Source organism: Perca fluviatilis, chromosome 4, assembly GCF_010015445.1.
Source record: "Perca fluviatilis chromosome 4, GENO_Pfluv_1.0, whole genome shotgun sequence".
NCBI lineage: Eukaryota > Metazoa > Chordata > Actinopteri > Perciformes > Percidae > Perca > Perca fluviatilis.
This window is the reverse complement of record NC_053115.1, coordinates 20,990,279-21,007,480: the sequence shown is the minus strand read 5'-3', so window position 1 is coordinate 21,007,480 and position 17,202 is coordinate 20,990,279. Positions and strand designations below refer to the sequence as shown.

The 17,202-nt window shown below is 39.4% G+C and overlaps 1 protein-coding gene across 7 annotated transcripts in view; it reads right to left on the bottom strand.

Annotated features, from left to right (window-relative positions):
* The window catches only part of kcnab2a (potassium voltage-gated channel, shaker-related subfamily, beta member 2 a), a 100,528-nt gene that overhangs the window by 10,782 nt on the left and 72,544 nt on the right, over window positions 1–17,202 (bottom strand). For all 7 annotated transcript variants that reach the window (XM_039799153.1, XM_039799155.1, XM_039799152.1 and 4 more), the window contains 5 exons: window positions 5,970–6,013; window positions 5,606–5,643; window positions 5,238–5,317; window positions 615–659; window positions 172–216 (listed from right to left, as the gene is read on the bottom strand). In XM_039799153.1, coding sequence (XP_039655087.1) covers window positions 172–216; window positions 615–659; window positions 5,238–5,317; window positions 5,606–5,643; window positions 5,970–6,013 — 252 coding nt within the window. The remainder of the gene's footprint in view (window positions 1–171; window positions 217–614; window positions 660–5,237; window positions 5,318–5,605; window positions 5,644–5,969; window positions 6,014–17,202) is intronic.

Genomic DNA, 17,202 nt, shown 5'->3' with positions numbered 1-17,202 from the left:
ATAGCATCCATCCTTAGTGAAATATGATCTAATACAGTGTTTTATTGAAAGTAGCTGAAAACAGATCGGTTTGGATGACACATGATCCCATTACCAGGAGCATCAAACAGAAAAATTATACAGAAGGATCGTTTCTCATTTGAGTCAAAGAAGCAGCCAGATGAAACTTACTTTCCACCCCAGAATATCTTTGTTGTTATCACCAGGCTTGAACGTCTGAAAATGGGAAATGAAAGGGCAATCATGCATTTCTACATTATTCTTTCAGTGTCACACACACACACCCACATCCCACAATAACCGGGACTGTGCCAGAACTCAACTGGCGTCAATGAATGAACGTAAAACCTGACAGAGCTCTACAAATGACAGTCCAGGTGCGACAAAGTAGAGGACAAGGGACTAGAAGTTCATCCATTATTCAGCATCTTTGAGAAGTGACACAGGAGTGCGGGCACGGCACGGATGCCGGCATTAATCTTTCATCTTCATATCTTACCGTTCCAGTTCACAACACACATCCTCCAAATATGTGCAAGGAAGGATACAAGATTGGGAAGGCTGGCTGGATCGGAAATAAAAAACACCAAACTTAATTTAAGTGTGCCTCGTACCTCCATCCTTTCTTCTTTATGATGTTTCCAAGCACCACCTCTGCCCTGCGAAGCGGACAGTGAGAAGATTAAATAAAGATTTTGAAACGATAACAGTGTTACTATCCGCCTGAGGAATCATTTCAAGCCCTAAAGTCAAGAAAGCAGTCCAACTCTGCACACATACTGTACATACATAAAGAAGCTTTCATTGGAAAGAGCACCTGTTTAGGACTGGTTGTGTGTGTGTGTGTGTGTGTATGTGTGTGTGTGTGTTAGAGTAGGCAGAGCCTGGGACCAGCTGTGGTGTGGAGCCACCACTATATCACTTATTAGCAGCCACAGGGCTGCTAATAAGTGACATTATGATCAACATGGGGCTCATTAGGGATGGGCAGAGACCTGTCAGTAGGACATCTCTCCAGTGCTCTCACTCTGACAAATAATGGGAGCCCTCCTTGAAACACAGTTTCAGATAAAATGTAATTGGACACTCCTTAGAGGGGAAAAAAAACTGCAAGTACTAAGATTTGTTTTTAATTCATTTTGGGTACACTGACGAATACAGCCAGCTGCTCTAATCAATGTAGTTTTCAAAAAAATGATGTTTTGTTGCCAAGTGTGAGAAGTGTTGTTGTAAACTACAAGGATCATAATTCATCTTACCTATGACAGCACATTAGTGCTCCTGCCAGTGGCGGTGTGTCTGTGGCGAGACAGTCTGACTTGTGGTAATTAGATGGGGATATATCATATGTCAACTAAACTAGAAATACAGATGGCTTATACCAGACTGAAAGACTATCATGCCTGTACAATTGTCACTTACTGGGATTGCTAGATAAAACAAAGTTGAAGGAAAATTCCGGCACCTATTTTAAAAATCGACTGAACTTTAAGAAATTCTTTAAGCAAAGCAGCCAAACATTCACTATTTTCAACTTCTTAAAGCTACATTGTGTAAGAATTTCTCCCATCTAGCGGTGGAATTGTATATGACAACCAACTGAATATTACTTTCTAGCCCTTTCTCCTACGGTGGCCGAACCCGAAATTAGCTCTCTCCATCGTTTACACGCAGCTGTTCTAGCCACTCAATATTAACTTTGGTCTTGTTGCTTTGCCTGTCGCGTTGTCGTTTTAATTCTCTTTTTCGCTTCCCTGGCGAGTAATCTCCCCCTTGCATTCGTCACGGTGCCAATAGGTGTAAGAGGGCGAAATGCGGAAGTATGTCCCTCTTTGGCTAATGTATTTTAAAGATGGAGGCACTACATGGCTGCCGTCATTTGAGCGAGTTGCTCGTATGTATTCTGAATGATTCTGAATGGCAGATTCTACGCTTACGAGAATACTTTGATTAGTTGGCGGTATACCTTGAAACCGGTAACCGGCCCATGCCTAGTTTGAAATACCAGAAATGTTCCTTAGACAGGGTTAATCCCCTTCTGATGCGGCTAACAATTATCTTCCATCTCCCTCTCCTACCGGTTTGAGATTTTCTGGAAAAAGCTTTTATTGTGAAACAATTTGTTTTGAAAAGTGCCACATAAATAAATCTTTACTTACTTTAACATTTAACACCCTCATCTCCCTCCAACTTCACCTTGTATATTTGTATCTTTCTTCTCCCTGACAGGATGAGTTAATGGAGGTTAACTTAACTATCGTTTCGGTGTGATTTTTCACATTTGGCTGAGTCAGAATTGGGGCTGTGAGGTTGATGTCAGCCATACTGCCCAGCCAATTATATGTATATACTGTACTGTATTTGTGTATGTGAATCAGTGCCAACACTTTGCAGGTACAGATGTATGGATGCTTGTAAAGGGTAAGTAAGTATGACAATGCAATGAACTCAAACATATATGAATTATATATATATATATATATATATATATATATGAATTTGTTTTTTCTTCATATTGTTAGGGTCATGCATGTGTTTTTATTATTTATTTTGTTTCTCACGTTTGTCACTTATTAAAATACTGGTAATCTGCTGAGCCAACAAGCAGCAAGAGTACAGAAGGTGCTGAACTACTCCGAGCTGTTTCAGACCCTGCCAGCTGGACCCACACCTTTTTAAACAACGAGCACTCAACACTCCCCCGGAGGCAATGATGTGTGTGTTTGTGTGCATAATAGTGTTATAGCATGTGTGTGTGTGTGTGTGTGTATGTGTGTGTGTGTGTATCTGGCAAACACCCACACAGTGCACTGTGTGTTGCCCTTCTGAAATGTGAGTAATCTGAGAGCCCAAACATAATATACAGTGTGCCTTGAGCAGGTTGACCTTTTTCATCCATTCATGAATTAGGTCTTTTTTCCAGCACAGAGTTGATGACTTAGTGACATAATGCTGCATTATTCATGCATTTACAACATTTTATTACTTTCATATTTCTCTGTAATTATGCTTCCAATTTGTCACTGTTTCCACACAACAGCATGCAATTACTATGCACCCAGTGTGAAATGTCTAAGCCTAAAAGAAAATGCAGAAGGAAATTCTGTTCTGCCAATTACTCGCATACATTTAAGTGCTTTGACGCCATATGTGTTTGCTGATAACAGCAGCTACACGGGATAAGCAGAACATGTTTATTTGTGCAATTACACATTGTTATTTATATTTCTGAGAAACACTAGCTTGCATATTGGGATGGATATGCTGGCTAGGATTCACAATGAATATCTAAATATCTGTATGTGCTGAATGTTTGTTTTATGGTAGTTCTGTTTTGTAGGGCTATGCCAGGACAAACATGCCAAACAAACAGCCGACTGCCATATGTTGTGCATGAGCAGATTGTGAGCACAGCTTACAAACTTCCACGCTCGAAAACAGAATCGACATTACAGCAGCCGACTGTACAGCAACCAGCACCACTTCACGTTCTCCAAGTCTGACTGATTAAGGAATCGCAGTAAGCCAGAACCAAGGACTTCACATGAAAGCTTTTTCATTTCTGATGTGCAATGTGTGGAATTTGTTCTTCTCCTGTGTATGTGTGTAATATAAGCTTCTCTGCGCTGCTTTGCAGTGGAAGGTGTCAGGATTACCACCTGTGCAACACATACTAAGCTGTGTGACATGCCGTCACAAACATTTGCACGTGTCCAACAGATTCGTCCCTTCTGTCAAACTGTGGTCTGATTAATGGAAGCGCTGATGATCAATGTCAGAGTTGGTCAAACTTCTGTGTCAAAGATCAACTTTTTCTGGCCTCCAATCCTAAAACAACAAGGCAAACAGATTGAGGTTGAAAGACCCCCAGAATAATAAAGCATGTAGACAATAACTGCTGAGGCACTAGATAGGGAAAACACTAAGACCTGCTGAATCTGTTTCTTGCCTTTTTTCTTTTTTTTGTGAGACACTGATGCATTTTCCCAAACATAATGGCAAAACTAGGCTATTCTTGGGAGGATTAAAATAAGAATTTGGTGCTGTTAATCAGAGATACTGTTTGCGAAGGATAATCCCTTTAGATTATTTCAAAGCACCCAAATTACTACAAAGCCAGATTATTCCATGTTTGAATTTAAATCTTCACTACATACAGCAATAAGGCAGCACAAGGCTGCTTTCTGAGGTGAAAAATATCACAAACTGGCTGTCCTGTAAATTAAGACTGGATATGTGAACTATCATGAATGCAACAATGACAAGGTGGACAACTCAGGTTGAAGATCAAGGACAGAGACAATAATCTGTCGTGTCTCTTAATAGGTCACTCAAACTACTTTCTGCCAACAAAATAGCCCCAATGAAAACTGCTGACAGTGATGTTTGTGGATTGTAGAGTAACAAATACTTTGTTTTTGGGAAGACACATTGTTGATGAGTTTTCAAAGTAATTTTTCACAACTTTGACTCACTCAAACAAATCTCCATTGTGTTTGGGTGGTGTCTAAAGCCTCTGCACATCAAACTGAAATTATTTTCATGGCTACACAGCTATAGTAGTTTAAAGTGTGTTGTTTGTATTTGGGTAAACAGACCCCTTAAGTATCAGGGATTGTTTTACCACTAGTAGAGACAACACACCAGCAGTGTCTATTCTGGATGTATCAATGTAGTATTTACAGTACATCCTCTCTGATGCTCTGAACATTTGCGTTGTGCACGACTGTGGATCATGCTTTCACCCGACACTCAAGCAAGGCAGCTGAACAGTCAGTGTTTCCCACAGGATTTTGTGAGACTGCGGTGGGTCGAATTTTGTATATTTTAAAGTTAAATGCATCAATTTGGTGTTGTCTCTTGCGCACACACGATTATTTTTTACTTTTTTTAGCACTGGCCCTATAGAGCAACTGGCTGATTGTATTTATTGGCCCGTGGTAATTTTTTACTGACCCTAATGACATGGAAAAAGATAAAATGAGTCAGAGATGATTTGCTGAGGCAACAGCGCAAGACACGTTCTTTTATTTTATTATGAGAAGTGTAAACATATTTTTGGCTTATTATCAAAATGTGGCACAAAAACAATTAGACTGTAGCAGCCCGCCACATTCTAGGTAATCAATGGGAAACACTACAGTACTATATAATCTCTACCTAGTGCCTTTATGGTTGTGGTAATAGTTGGCATTACTGGTCACTACTATGTGACCTGTGGCACAAGATATACTCACTTCCCAGCAGCATAGACCTCCGCTGTGTCAAACAGATTAATGCCATTTTCATAGGCCAGAGTCATCAGCTGTTCTGCCATCTGTTGAGAGATCAGGGGAGAAGGAACAGAGACGGTGAAGGGTGGGGTGAGAGACCACTGATGTGAGGACTTTTCAATTATTAAACTTCCTTCACAAGACTAAAGAAGGCTGCGATGGCTTTGCCTTCCTATGTGTTTATTATCTGCCTGTCGACTCCCTATGGCAGTATGTTTTCACTGTAAGTAAAAACAGGCTTCTTGCGCAACCCTTGATGTGCCAGATCATGTGAAGGGCTTCCATTCCAGAGCTCTGACTGATGGAGGATGACAAAATCCATCTGCTCTCACCTCATCAGTTATCTGTCCACCGAACGTCACCCATGTTCCTACAGAGGTCGACAGGGAGGTGGGGTCAGAGTGTAAGTACATAAACACACATGCACACAGATAAGCAAGTAAACAGTTATATTATATATGTTCTGCACAAGTGATACTGCACATAGTGGACAACAAACAAGATCAAGCTTAAAAAAAAAGAAAAAAAAAAGAAAAAAGGCACAGGATAATATATTTGTCACTGGAACTCTTTCCTCCTTTTTTTGAAGATAAAAAGGACAGTGGGGTAATGAGTTCCCCTCACAGATCTTCTATACAAAGTATATGGTTGTGCAGCAAACATCTCAGTGTGTCTCATGATCAAAAAGACTCTTACCTAATCCAAGGCAGGACACCCGCAGGCCCGACTTCCCAAGGTTTCTGTCAAAACAGAGAAAATTACATTAAGATGAATGCAGCACTGGGGTGGCAGTAATTTGTGATATTTTGCACTCCTGCAGTGGCTATGACCATTAGAGTTGGACTTTAAGTGTCATTTGTATTATTGTTTGACTGATAGATAAATAAATAACCCTACCACTCATCTGTAATGTGAGGTAAGCAGGCAATTGCAGTGGAAGTCATTGAAGCTGGGAGGAACAAGGGTTTTGTATGGATTTGAAGGCAGCCAGCATCTACTGCAGCACTGACACATGCATGTTGGATGTGTAAGGAAGGACAGTAACACGTGTACCGTCAATTAGAATGTGTGTGCAGTGAAATGCCAGGGGAAAGTCAGAGAGAGGAAGTGGTTCTTAAGCAGGCCCACCATGATATCCACTGAAATTTCTCACAGCACACCAGGATGCCTCAGCCGCCATCTGACGAAAATCCCCCCACAGCACTGCGGAAGCTTGACTACTCCCAACAACTTGCTCCTAAAGCTGGCGTCTCTGTGCCTATCACAGTGCAGACAGACCCCTCTGCTGACAATTACAGCTTTCATTCTTTTGTGCGAGCATTTCAACTTCTCTTAGACGTCTATGGCTGCTAGTTAAATGGCAACACTGAAATAACTGATCTTGTTAAATTTGTTGTTAATTTCTCTTTTTTGGAGGAATGTGTAGTGTATTTCCAGACCTTAGATAGTTCGGTTTCATCAGATATCACTGATCCAAGAAATGATTAAAACAAACAAAATGAAGTGTGCTACCTTTGGTCAACCTACTTTCAGAGATAAGCTGGCAGTGTAAAGAAATAAAAAACAATGTGGCATCAGAGATGATGTAACGTGCAGGAGTCAAAGTGAGCGTGTGGGAGGATATCTAATATATTTTTGTAAGACTGCCTATATAGAAATACAGTTGAAATGAAAAGGAGTAGAGAGGGAGACCGAGGATAGGTGTGCTGTGTGTGTGCAGATGTGTGTGTTACATGACTGCGCTTGTGACTGCATGTGTAAGCGGGACTGACTGAGAGTGTGTGTGGGTGGGTGTTTTGTGAAGCCATGATAAGATTGCTGAATTGCTGCGGTGAATAACAAAATTCACTTAATTCAATGTGGTCTGAACACCAAGTCCCAAAGAAACGGACTAAACCGTTTAAAATAAATATATATAATAATAAATAAATTTTAACAGTATCACATCCCCTGCAAGTAGGCTAAGTGGGTCACATTTGTGTCAATTTCAAAACCAAAACAAGGCTCTTAAAGTGTTTTAAGTTTCTTTTTTATGTATTTCCATATACTTTCTATTTTGGAAGTGTTAATCCAGTTAAATGTTCACTTCATCATCCAACATCATTAGTTCCACTCTTACTTCACTGAACCACCATGGATGCTAGCAGAGGCTCTCCATTCATTTATATTCTTTGTTTTCTAAATTAAGATATTACAAATCACAGCAAAAGTCAACTTTCAGCCATCAGAGGTTTCAGTGAGATCGAGTGATTTGGAAAAATAATGAAATCGTATCCATTTGGTGTATAGTAAAGCATTTGGGTCAAACACATTCACAACAAAGAGCCTCATTAAAAAGATGTGATTTGGTCAGTGAGGTCTGTAATCGTGTTAAAGAACTGAATCAGAGAACTCGATGACGTCACGTATAGGAGCCAGTTGATTTATACAAGCACAGTCAGTCGTGAGGGAGAAGAGGGAGAAAGATAAGAGAATCCAGTGGGACCACGTGCCCTTACTTTGCACCGCGGTGTCAAGTCCCTTCTGGCAAACCACTGGAGCCAATCTACAATTAACTGCCTCTTAATTAAATGAGTACAATAGCCCCTCAGGGTGCTGCTGACGGCACAAATGGAGATAACCAAAACTAAAAGCAGCTCACTGACCAAAATTGTTAGTGGAGCACATTTGACATTTGTCAAGTGCAAAATATCTTCATTCAATATTCTGCTTGACTGCATCCTAGTCGCTAAACACTGTAGAGTGAGTCTGTTTCAAGCCTTGCACTGCTCCACATTTAAACACCTAATGTGATTAAATAAATGCAGTGTTGCTTAATGTGTTAATACACGGTGCACATACATGTTCAGAAAATGAGATGCATAGTAAACTAATAAGATATACCAGGAGCAACTGTACACACATGCTTCTAGAGTAGCATCATTTTCATCAGCGTGTGTAAGGGCTTATCAAAAAGCAAAGCTTACTGTGGTGTTAGATAAGCATGCTTTAACCATGAATATTGCACATACAGTACTAGTGCATTTAAGCACTTCCCTGAACCTTAAAATAAATAACCAGGATATCAGAATACACAGCTCTGCCCTTGTCATTGTTCTCATTGTAAAGGATGTCCCTTTGTCAGCACATTGTTGTGTTAAATTATTTACTAGACTGGCCTTGAATACTGCATTGTGCATTGCTAAAATGACCCTCTGCCAGGGCCTGTAAGCAGGCAGGGGTCAGGTTCACGCTGAGTCTCAGCAGACATGAACCACAACAGTAATGTCATCTCTCTCACACCCTCCTCAATAATGAAGGAGACAGGCAGGCACAGTACAGGACAGCAACATCAATGCAGCCGCAGGGACAAAGCCTGATGAGAAACGTAGTGAGCATAGCGCACATCCAGTCTGGTTGTTTACTTTGAAATACTAGGAAGCCTTTCCATGAGTTAACATTAGCCTTCTGATCCCATCAGCCAGAAGCTCAAGTGGACAAGGCGAGGGTTTTCATTTTCTAATGTTGGTTATGTGATTAAGGGTGGCTTGGAGATGTATTTGGGGCTTGTTTACACACAGGTTGCATTTCACTTCATCTTGACACAATAAGTTCTACTCGTCTAAGTCAATCATTCAGCTCTGCTGACGACTGTGGCCCCCATTGATGGAAGCTGATTTGTGGAACAAAGTGGAGCTTATTTTCCATCAATGTCAACATTAGGCAGGGCACATCTTTCAGTCATTAATTATTGATTACTGGATTGTTGGTTATTGGGTCAATGTCTCTAGAAGAAAAATCTGAAATAGAAGAGAGAAAGCTGTGTAATAGCAGGACATCAACCCAGCAATGGAAACGCGCATTACTACCACCAACAAAAGTCCTGGTGTTGGAATCCTTTCCAGTGAAACAAAGTCACACTTTTTACACCGTTTAGCTTTCAGTATTTTAGCCGTGTTTAAGCAAGGTACTAGCTAACGGTAGGCTAACGTTTCGGAGCAACAGAGAGCAGTGCAGGCATTCAAGTGGCACCGAAATGAGGCACCGAAATCTGCGTTGCTATTTGGTCTGGTAGATAGTACTGGTCATTTAGGAACCCAACCCAATCCATGATGGGACAAATATACACCCACATTGTCTCTTGTAGTTAAACTATCATAATAAGGCAACCTGGAAGCTTACAGCAAATACTTGTCAGCCTACATAAAAAATGTTACAGACACCCATGAGTTTAGCTAGTCTTGAATTAATAAATCAACATACAATTCATTATTATGCCTTTAGTCATCTTAATGATCAACTCAATACTGTTAAAAGAGTTTTGATATGTTAAGTCTACTGTTGCACCCTTCAAATTATAACGTATACTGGGTATCAACTATATGCCTGTCATGTCAGATCTGCTGTAGCCCAGAGATGGCAAAAATACTCACTTCTCGTACTCAAGCAGAAGTACAGATACTTGTGTTAAAAAATACTTTGGTAAAAGTAGAAGTACTAATTTAACTTCTTTACTCAAGTAAAAGTAACAAAGTACAGGCTTGGAAATTTCCTTAAAAGTATAAAAGTAAAAGTAGCCTTGCGAATGACAACCATTTTTTATGCAAAGCTACCTGGACCACACAAATGTTACTAGAGGGCAAGCTGAGAAACTTCAGTGGACATGGAAAAAAGGCTCTTTTATATGGCATTGCCTACATTTTAAATGGATGTTTGCCAAGGCCTAAAACATCACATATATGATTATTGTGACAGAGACTGGGACTCCAGGTTAATAAGATTCTGACTGAGTAGTATGATATGAATTCAGTTGTGAATCTGTGAGAATTCACAGATCCAGTTTCTCTTTTTTTAATCTTCTCCTTAAAGTGATGGTTCGGAGTAATTTCACCCTAGGGTCCTTTGCACCATGACCTCGAGCCAAACCCCCCCAGAAGCTTTTTTCACCTGGGTCTAACATTGGGAGAGTTAGCGTAGAGTAGCGTTATCAGCTGAATAGCTACTTACAAACTTTCCAATCCATCGTTTTATGAGTACATAACCTATTTCTACTAGTGTAGATGTTTGGTATCATTTCGGGCATTATTAGTGGGGTCATTTACGAGATACAAACGTGGGTCCATTAGCCTCTGCGCTAAGCTATTCAGCTGATAACGCTACTCTACGCTAACTCTCCCAATGTTAGACCCAGGTGAAAAAAGCTTCTGGGTGGGTGTTTGGCTCGAGGTCATGGTGCAAAGGACCCTGGGGTAAATTACTCCGAACCATCACTTTAACATTTAAAGGAATCTACATGTATGTATGTAATGTGTGTGTGCTCAAATATGGCTTCTGGAAAAGAAAATAAAGGATTAAATATGAATTACTAAACAGACATTAATTAAGAAGTTCCCCATACTTTAAGAGCTACGCAGCACATTCGCCAGGAGTCATTCTTGATGCCTAAACATCTCTCTCAGATAAGGCCAAGGATGATTGGGAATGTCTTGCTGCTTGTCTGCTGAATCTCTGGGATCTCTCATGTCGCCATCCATACTACTAGTGCTAACGTTACCACCATCATGCTGCAATGATTTGCCGAAAATGAATGCCGCCGAATCCGTCGAGTCGTCTTGTAGTGGTGCGTCAAGTATATTATTAATTAGATTGAATTCGGTATTGATGACGTGAAAAATAATAACGGTAACTCCAGTGAAATTATTTGAAACTTGTTAATGAGGACTAGATTAGGACTGTATTTAAAGCTGACCATTCTGGTTTCTAACTTCACCCCAGGTGTGTCTGTTAAAACACGGACGGAGACAACTTCTCTCTTTTGATGCTTTATTAAGATCAAGCAACGTGCAACCTAGCTAACAGGTGAACACAAACAACAAAATCACTAGCTAACTTACTTTAAATTTGCAAGAACTATAGACCAATACAACAACAGGCTTACATTAACTGACAACATAAGTTATACGACTTACAGTTCTCAAGGACGCACACACACGATTCAACTGATTATCCTCCGGACAGATTGTGTCTTTTTCTTTTCTCTCATTTTTTTCTCCATGTGGCTCGCGGTGTAAGGCGCGTGTCGGCGCTATTTTCTGACATGCACTCACAATCACTCCTGATAGACGACCTTTTGTACAAAACTAAAGTAACGAGCCAATTTTCTAAAATGTAAGGAGTAGAAAGTACCGATATTTGTGTTAAAATGTAAGGAGTCAAAGTAAAAAGTCGCCACAAAAATAAATAGTAAAGTAAAGTAAAAATATCTGAAAAATCTACTTGAGTACAGTAACGAAGTATTTGTACTTCGTTACTTTCCATCTCTGCTGTAGCCTAATTGTGTTTTAAGACAATGGTTTAGAAGATGAGGAGGGATTGATACACCAACATCAAGTATATCCCAATTAAAAGCTTTATACTGAAAAATCATGAACTGTTACAGTAAGTCTCGGTAAGGTGTGACAGCGAGTATAAGGAAGGACTGAAGGCATGGACTGGGTGGAAGAGAGGACTGAAAGTGGACGTGAAGTCAGTGGACAGGACAGGGTGATGAATTAGGAAACAAGGTCACAGAGCTGTAAAGAGGAACGTGTTGAGAGATATGTTCACCGAGCAGCACTATTAATACCACCTAACTCGTGGGTTCAACTTCAGAAGGCACACAGACCGAATGCCACTAGCTCGTGTTGGCTGCAGGTGGTTTCCTCCATCATTTAGGTCACATCCATTAAAGGAAGGAGTGACAGTGAAGAATATTAGATTAGAAATTTCCTGACTTGACAATAGGAATAGGGCGTGCCACTTTATTCTTAAGCTGCTTATACACATGAATTGTTATTTATGAGGCTGTGTACAGACTGTGGCAACAGTTTTCCTTGGAACGTACCGTAAAGAATCAATCCATCCATCCATCTACTGTATCTATCTATCTATCTATCTATCTATCTATCTACTCAACAGTTTGCCCAAAACTAAAAAAATCCCATCTTCTTTGTATCAGCTGAACCTTAACAAGCATACAGTTGGATACCCTATTTATCTAATTATCTTCAATTCCCCTCATTGCTACGAAGCATGAATGGTTATGCGCTTCATTGTGCAAACCCTACAGCATTCTACCATGAGGCTCTGTTCACTTGCTGCCAGCTGGATAACCTTTTGTTTTTACACCTTAACACAACAAAAACTCAATTCTTGTTTCAGATAAAGCCCAAGATTTGCGTGGGGTGAGTTGTGACAGGAGGTGAATGGCACCTGAAAAAAAGACTTTTTTTTTAAAGAGTTAACAGTTGTTTTAAAGGAATCGTTTAACATTTTGGGTAATACACTAATCTGTTTTCTTGCCAAGAGTTAATGAGAAAATCGATAAAGAAGGAAACGATTATCTTCGCTCAGACTGGAAGCAGGAGGAAACAGCTAGTGTAACTGTCTACCAGCACCTCTATAGCTCACAAATTATTTAAATTATTTTGTTATATCCAGATGTCTCCGCTGGTTGCCTGGAAACCTCACAGTGACAACATAACTTTTAGAGGTGGGATTTTTTTTAAACTTTGGACAGAGCCAGGCAAGCCTTCCCCCTTTTTTTCCAGTCCTCATAAGATAAGTGGCTGCTGGCTCTAGCTTTATACTTAACGGACAGACATGAAAGTGGTTTTGATATTTTCATCTAAATCTCAGGAAAAAAAGTAGATTAACATATTTCCCATATGTTGAAGTATTCCTTTAAGTTCTAACCTCAACACAGGTATAGACCTGTACAGAAGATCCTTTAAACTACAATTGTTCGAGGCCCTGTCAAATCACCAATCGTGTGACTTTCAGTTCTTGAAGCTAGCGCATTAAATATTTTGGTATAGACAACATAAAATACACAATAAAAATAAGTCACCAACACACACATTTGACCCTGAGATCTCACTCAAACATGTATTATTTTGTGAGTCTTTTAAACATCCTCTTAATGTATGTGTACACGCTTTTGTACAAAAAAAAAAACAACCTTAAAAAGATCTGGATGAAGTTATGGCCGCGAAATAAGTTTTATTTTGTACATTCCAGAGTTCCAGAGTCACTTCCGGTCATTTCTGCTCTTGTGACGTGACTCGATGATCCGCTATCTCTCATGGAAGCCATTAAATTAACACACGCTCAGTTAAACACAGTATAGTATAGCAGCGCCATATTTGACAGCAGCTTGAGAACACGTCAAATGTGATTTCATGTATTTCATTTCAAGTATGCAGCCAGAAACATAGAGCCACTGGCATTGAAGCACTTTAAGACAGTTGTCAATGGCAGTTTATTTATTTTTTTTGACTTGGGCATAAACAGATTGTCGGCTCAGAGGGCTTCCCTGAGGCTGAATTTGTTTTTCTTCTAACTCGGGTGTTTTCAGAGGCTCTTGTCTGGGGATAAATCTGCCAGTCCCCACAGGGATGGAAAATCGTCTGCTATACGCTGGAGAGGAACGAGAGAGAAACTTCCTAGAACCTGTAGGGGATTCCACATCTCTTTTACTGCATCTTTAATGTCAAACTGAGCCGTGCTCTACCATCCTGACATGCTTTTAAATTGACAATCGTAGCCAAAGGATATGGATAAAGCATATTCCCTGACAATGCCAACAGATTAAATGCATTTTATAATGTTTTTATAAAACTCTTCTTTTTGTCGTTTAACAGCCAACGCAAAGGTGTTGTTATAAGTTATTGCTATTACATAAAAAATCATTTAAATTTAACCATATGGCATTTGCAATAAATAAGCCTTTCTTTAATCTTTTATTATGTTTTTGTTATTTAAGATAAAATACTATTTCAGTTGCACTTTTGATAAGAGGCCACATCTGCTGTTTTGCACGGTTTATATAAATAAAGGAATATTTTTCAGTCATTTCATTCTGAAATAATAAAAAAATAGTGAGTAAATGATATCATGAACTTAAAATCGTAAATGCTATCGAGTGTATCGTTACATCCCTAGTCGATTAATTGATTAGTGGACTGACAGAAAATGAATTAGCACTTATTTGATGAATCAATTCATTATTTTGAGTCAGTTTTTGAGTTAAAAATGGCTTCAGGATCTTAATTTCTTAATCTTCATTTATATAGTACCATAGTCTTTTAATAACACCTTAGTCTTTTATTAATGTAAACCAGACATTTGAAGATATCACGGTGAGCTTCGGGGAATTGTGATGGACATTTTTCACTATTTTCTTGCATTTTATAGACCAAACAATCCATTAATTGAGAAAACAATCAACAGATTAATCGTTAATAAAGATAATAGTTTGTTGCAGCCCTAATCACAAATATGCTAATTAGAGGTATTTACATAAAAGGGTTAAACTGTACTAACTAGCTTTAACTAGCTTGACGGAGACCATCATGCTAATGAAAAGGAGATTGTGCTGACTACTGTATTAATTTAGAGAAAACTGGCTGGTGCCATCTGTCTAATTAAAAAAAATGTTGAGGTTAATATTCATGATACACATGACTAAGCATGATGCTGTGGGGTAGATGGGATTTTCCCCTGCTGGCCTGCACTCTATTACTTTCTGAAGTAAGCTATAGCTCTGGCCTCCTTCTACAGTACTGGCTCACTTCTATCTGTACTACATTATTTACTCAATCACACATTACATAACCAGAAGTTCAAATGCTTCTCATGCATAAAGAAAGGCATAACACACATTCCATTAATCAAAACAAGTCTGTTGATTCAGTTCTCATTTGTAAATCTCATTACATCTCCTTAATGTATGCAGAATTGACAGTCTAGTGTGGCAGCTTTATAAATATAATAACCTCACACAGAGCATTTAAACACATTATTGTGCACATATGTATATAGGCAGCTTTTATAACACTGGACTAAATCATTATTAAAGTTAAACAAAATTCCTGCACACGTACTTTGAACAAAGGACTTGGCTCTTCCTGGCAGTGCACGACAGAACTTAGTTCACTTAAATGTTTTTCTTCTCCCATTGCTGGCAGTAGTTTGTTCCATATGCATGTGTGTTCCTTTAGGAACTGTAGGACCTTTGCACCATGGGATTTAGTCAGAAAGTTGAATGTGAGCAGGACAGCCTCATGGTTTGTGTTATCATCTCTCCATACTATCCGCTTCAATCTTCGATGTTCCATGCCTTTGGTAGCATTCTCGGTATGTGAAATAGATGCTGACATACTGTTCTTATATCTTTGTTAATTATTGTCAGTAAGTTTGATGTGCAATATGTATATTTTTGATGATGATTGATAGCTCCGTAAGCTAGTTTGCCACCATTATCTTGGGTTGTGCTACATGTAAGTATATTTTTTTTATTTAGATAAACAATATAGGTTATATTAAGTACACTGTATAACAATATATTACGTATTTCCTTTATTTCAGCTTACATGTTAGCTACTGTATATACTACCGCATTATAGTGACGTGTAGTTATATTGTTTATATATTGTTATATATGTTTGTGACTCATGAATATGTAAGTAACTGGTCATTGGGTTTCACTTCCCAGTTTCAGCCTTTCTAAGTCAAATAAACTGAGTTACGACAATCGTAGTCTCCAGCGCTTGATGGTGGAAGGTGTTTAGCTGCTGGTCAGACTGCACAGGGTTACGTGCATGCAGGACAAGATAGAACTAATAAATCTGGGCTATTTCTAGAGCATTTAAGAAAATAACAGGCAGAGAGAAATGAGTGGTGCTAAGACACACACACACACACACACACACACACACACACACACACACACACACACACACACACACACACACACACACACACACACACACACACACACACACTCTAATAATTAATTAAACTATCAGTGAGACAACGAAAGAACAGCTGTCTTCATTTTCTCCAACATAACACAAGTGTGTCCCTCACGTGAACACGGTTATAGGCAAAATATTCCACAACAACTCCTCCCCCCCATCTCACTCGATTTCTTATACAACAACACAGACAAAACCTCAGTGCATACAGTGAAACACAAGGCTACATCAGTAAATGAACCATCCCACCGTTTGGCAATTTCTCTCCACATGCCCAGAGCAAACAGATGGTGAATGTTCTTTAAGATGATACCTTAAGTGGCTACTGTGGGCCTAAAATCTGTGCTGTGTGGATAAGTCTTAGTATTTACAGTAGAGTGGCCAAAGTGTACTCCTGTTATGTTCAACTACCACAGTCTATTTATGATTCATATTTCAAGGGGGAGTGCAGGCTGTGGAAAGCTGGCTCCCTGATAAAGAGCCCTTAGAATACAGGAAAACGTCCCAGCATGCACCCACACTCATGACGCCCCAAATCTCACACCCACAGCTTTTGTTACCAAAAGCCTGAGCAATGCATGCTTTTGCATTTGTGTAGCAAACTATTGGGGGGGGAAATGCTCAGTTTCATCTTTCTTAAAAATTCCCCAACAAGGACAAGAACATTCCCATAGTTAAGTGCCACCATTTAATTTCCCTTCTGCAATTACAGCTAATAATACAATAAGGACATTAAACATGTGTACTAATAATTGATGTGTACATATTACACATTTTTGACAGTATGCTGCTCCCAATTCTATCTTTATAAATTCTGCCATCTGTTACATCAAGTCACTTCAAGGTGCACTAAATGAAAACAGAACTGGTGAGACAGGTTATCTCTGTGATTTATAAAAACACATCACAGCTTCACACAACACAGTGGTAGGATTTCTATGCCATCTGCTTACACAACACTGCCAATAGCTATTTACTGTGGCTGTGATTCACTGTCAACTTTACAACCAAAAATGGACCTCCAGAGATGTGAGGAATCCTACTGACAGTCTGGGCTAAAGGGAGTTACTTGTAGATTTACACCAAGAGAGAAGGTGAGTCAGCTCTGATTTACATGGTCATAGTAATAAACAATACTGCAAGTGTTGTGGAGC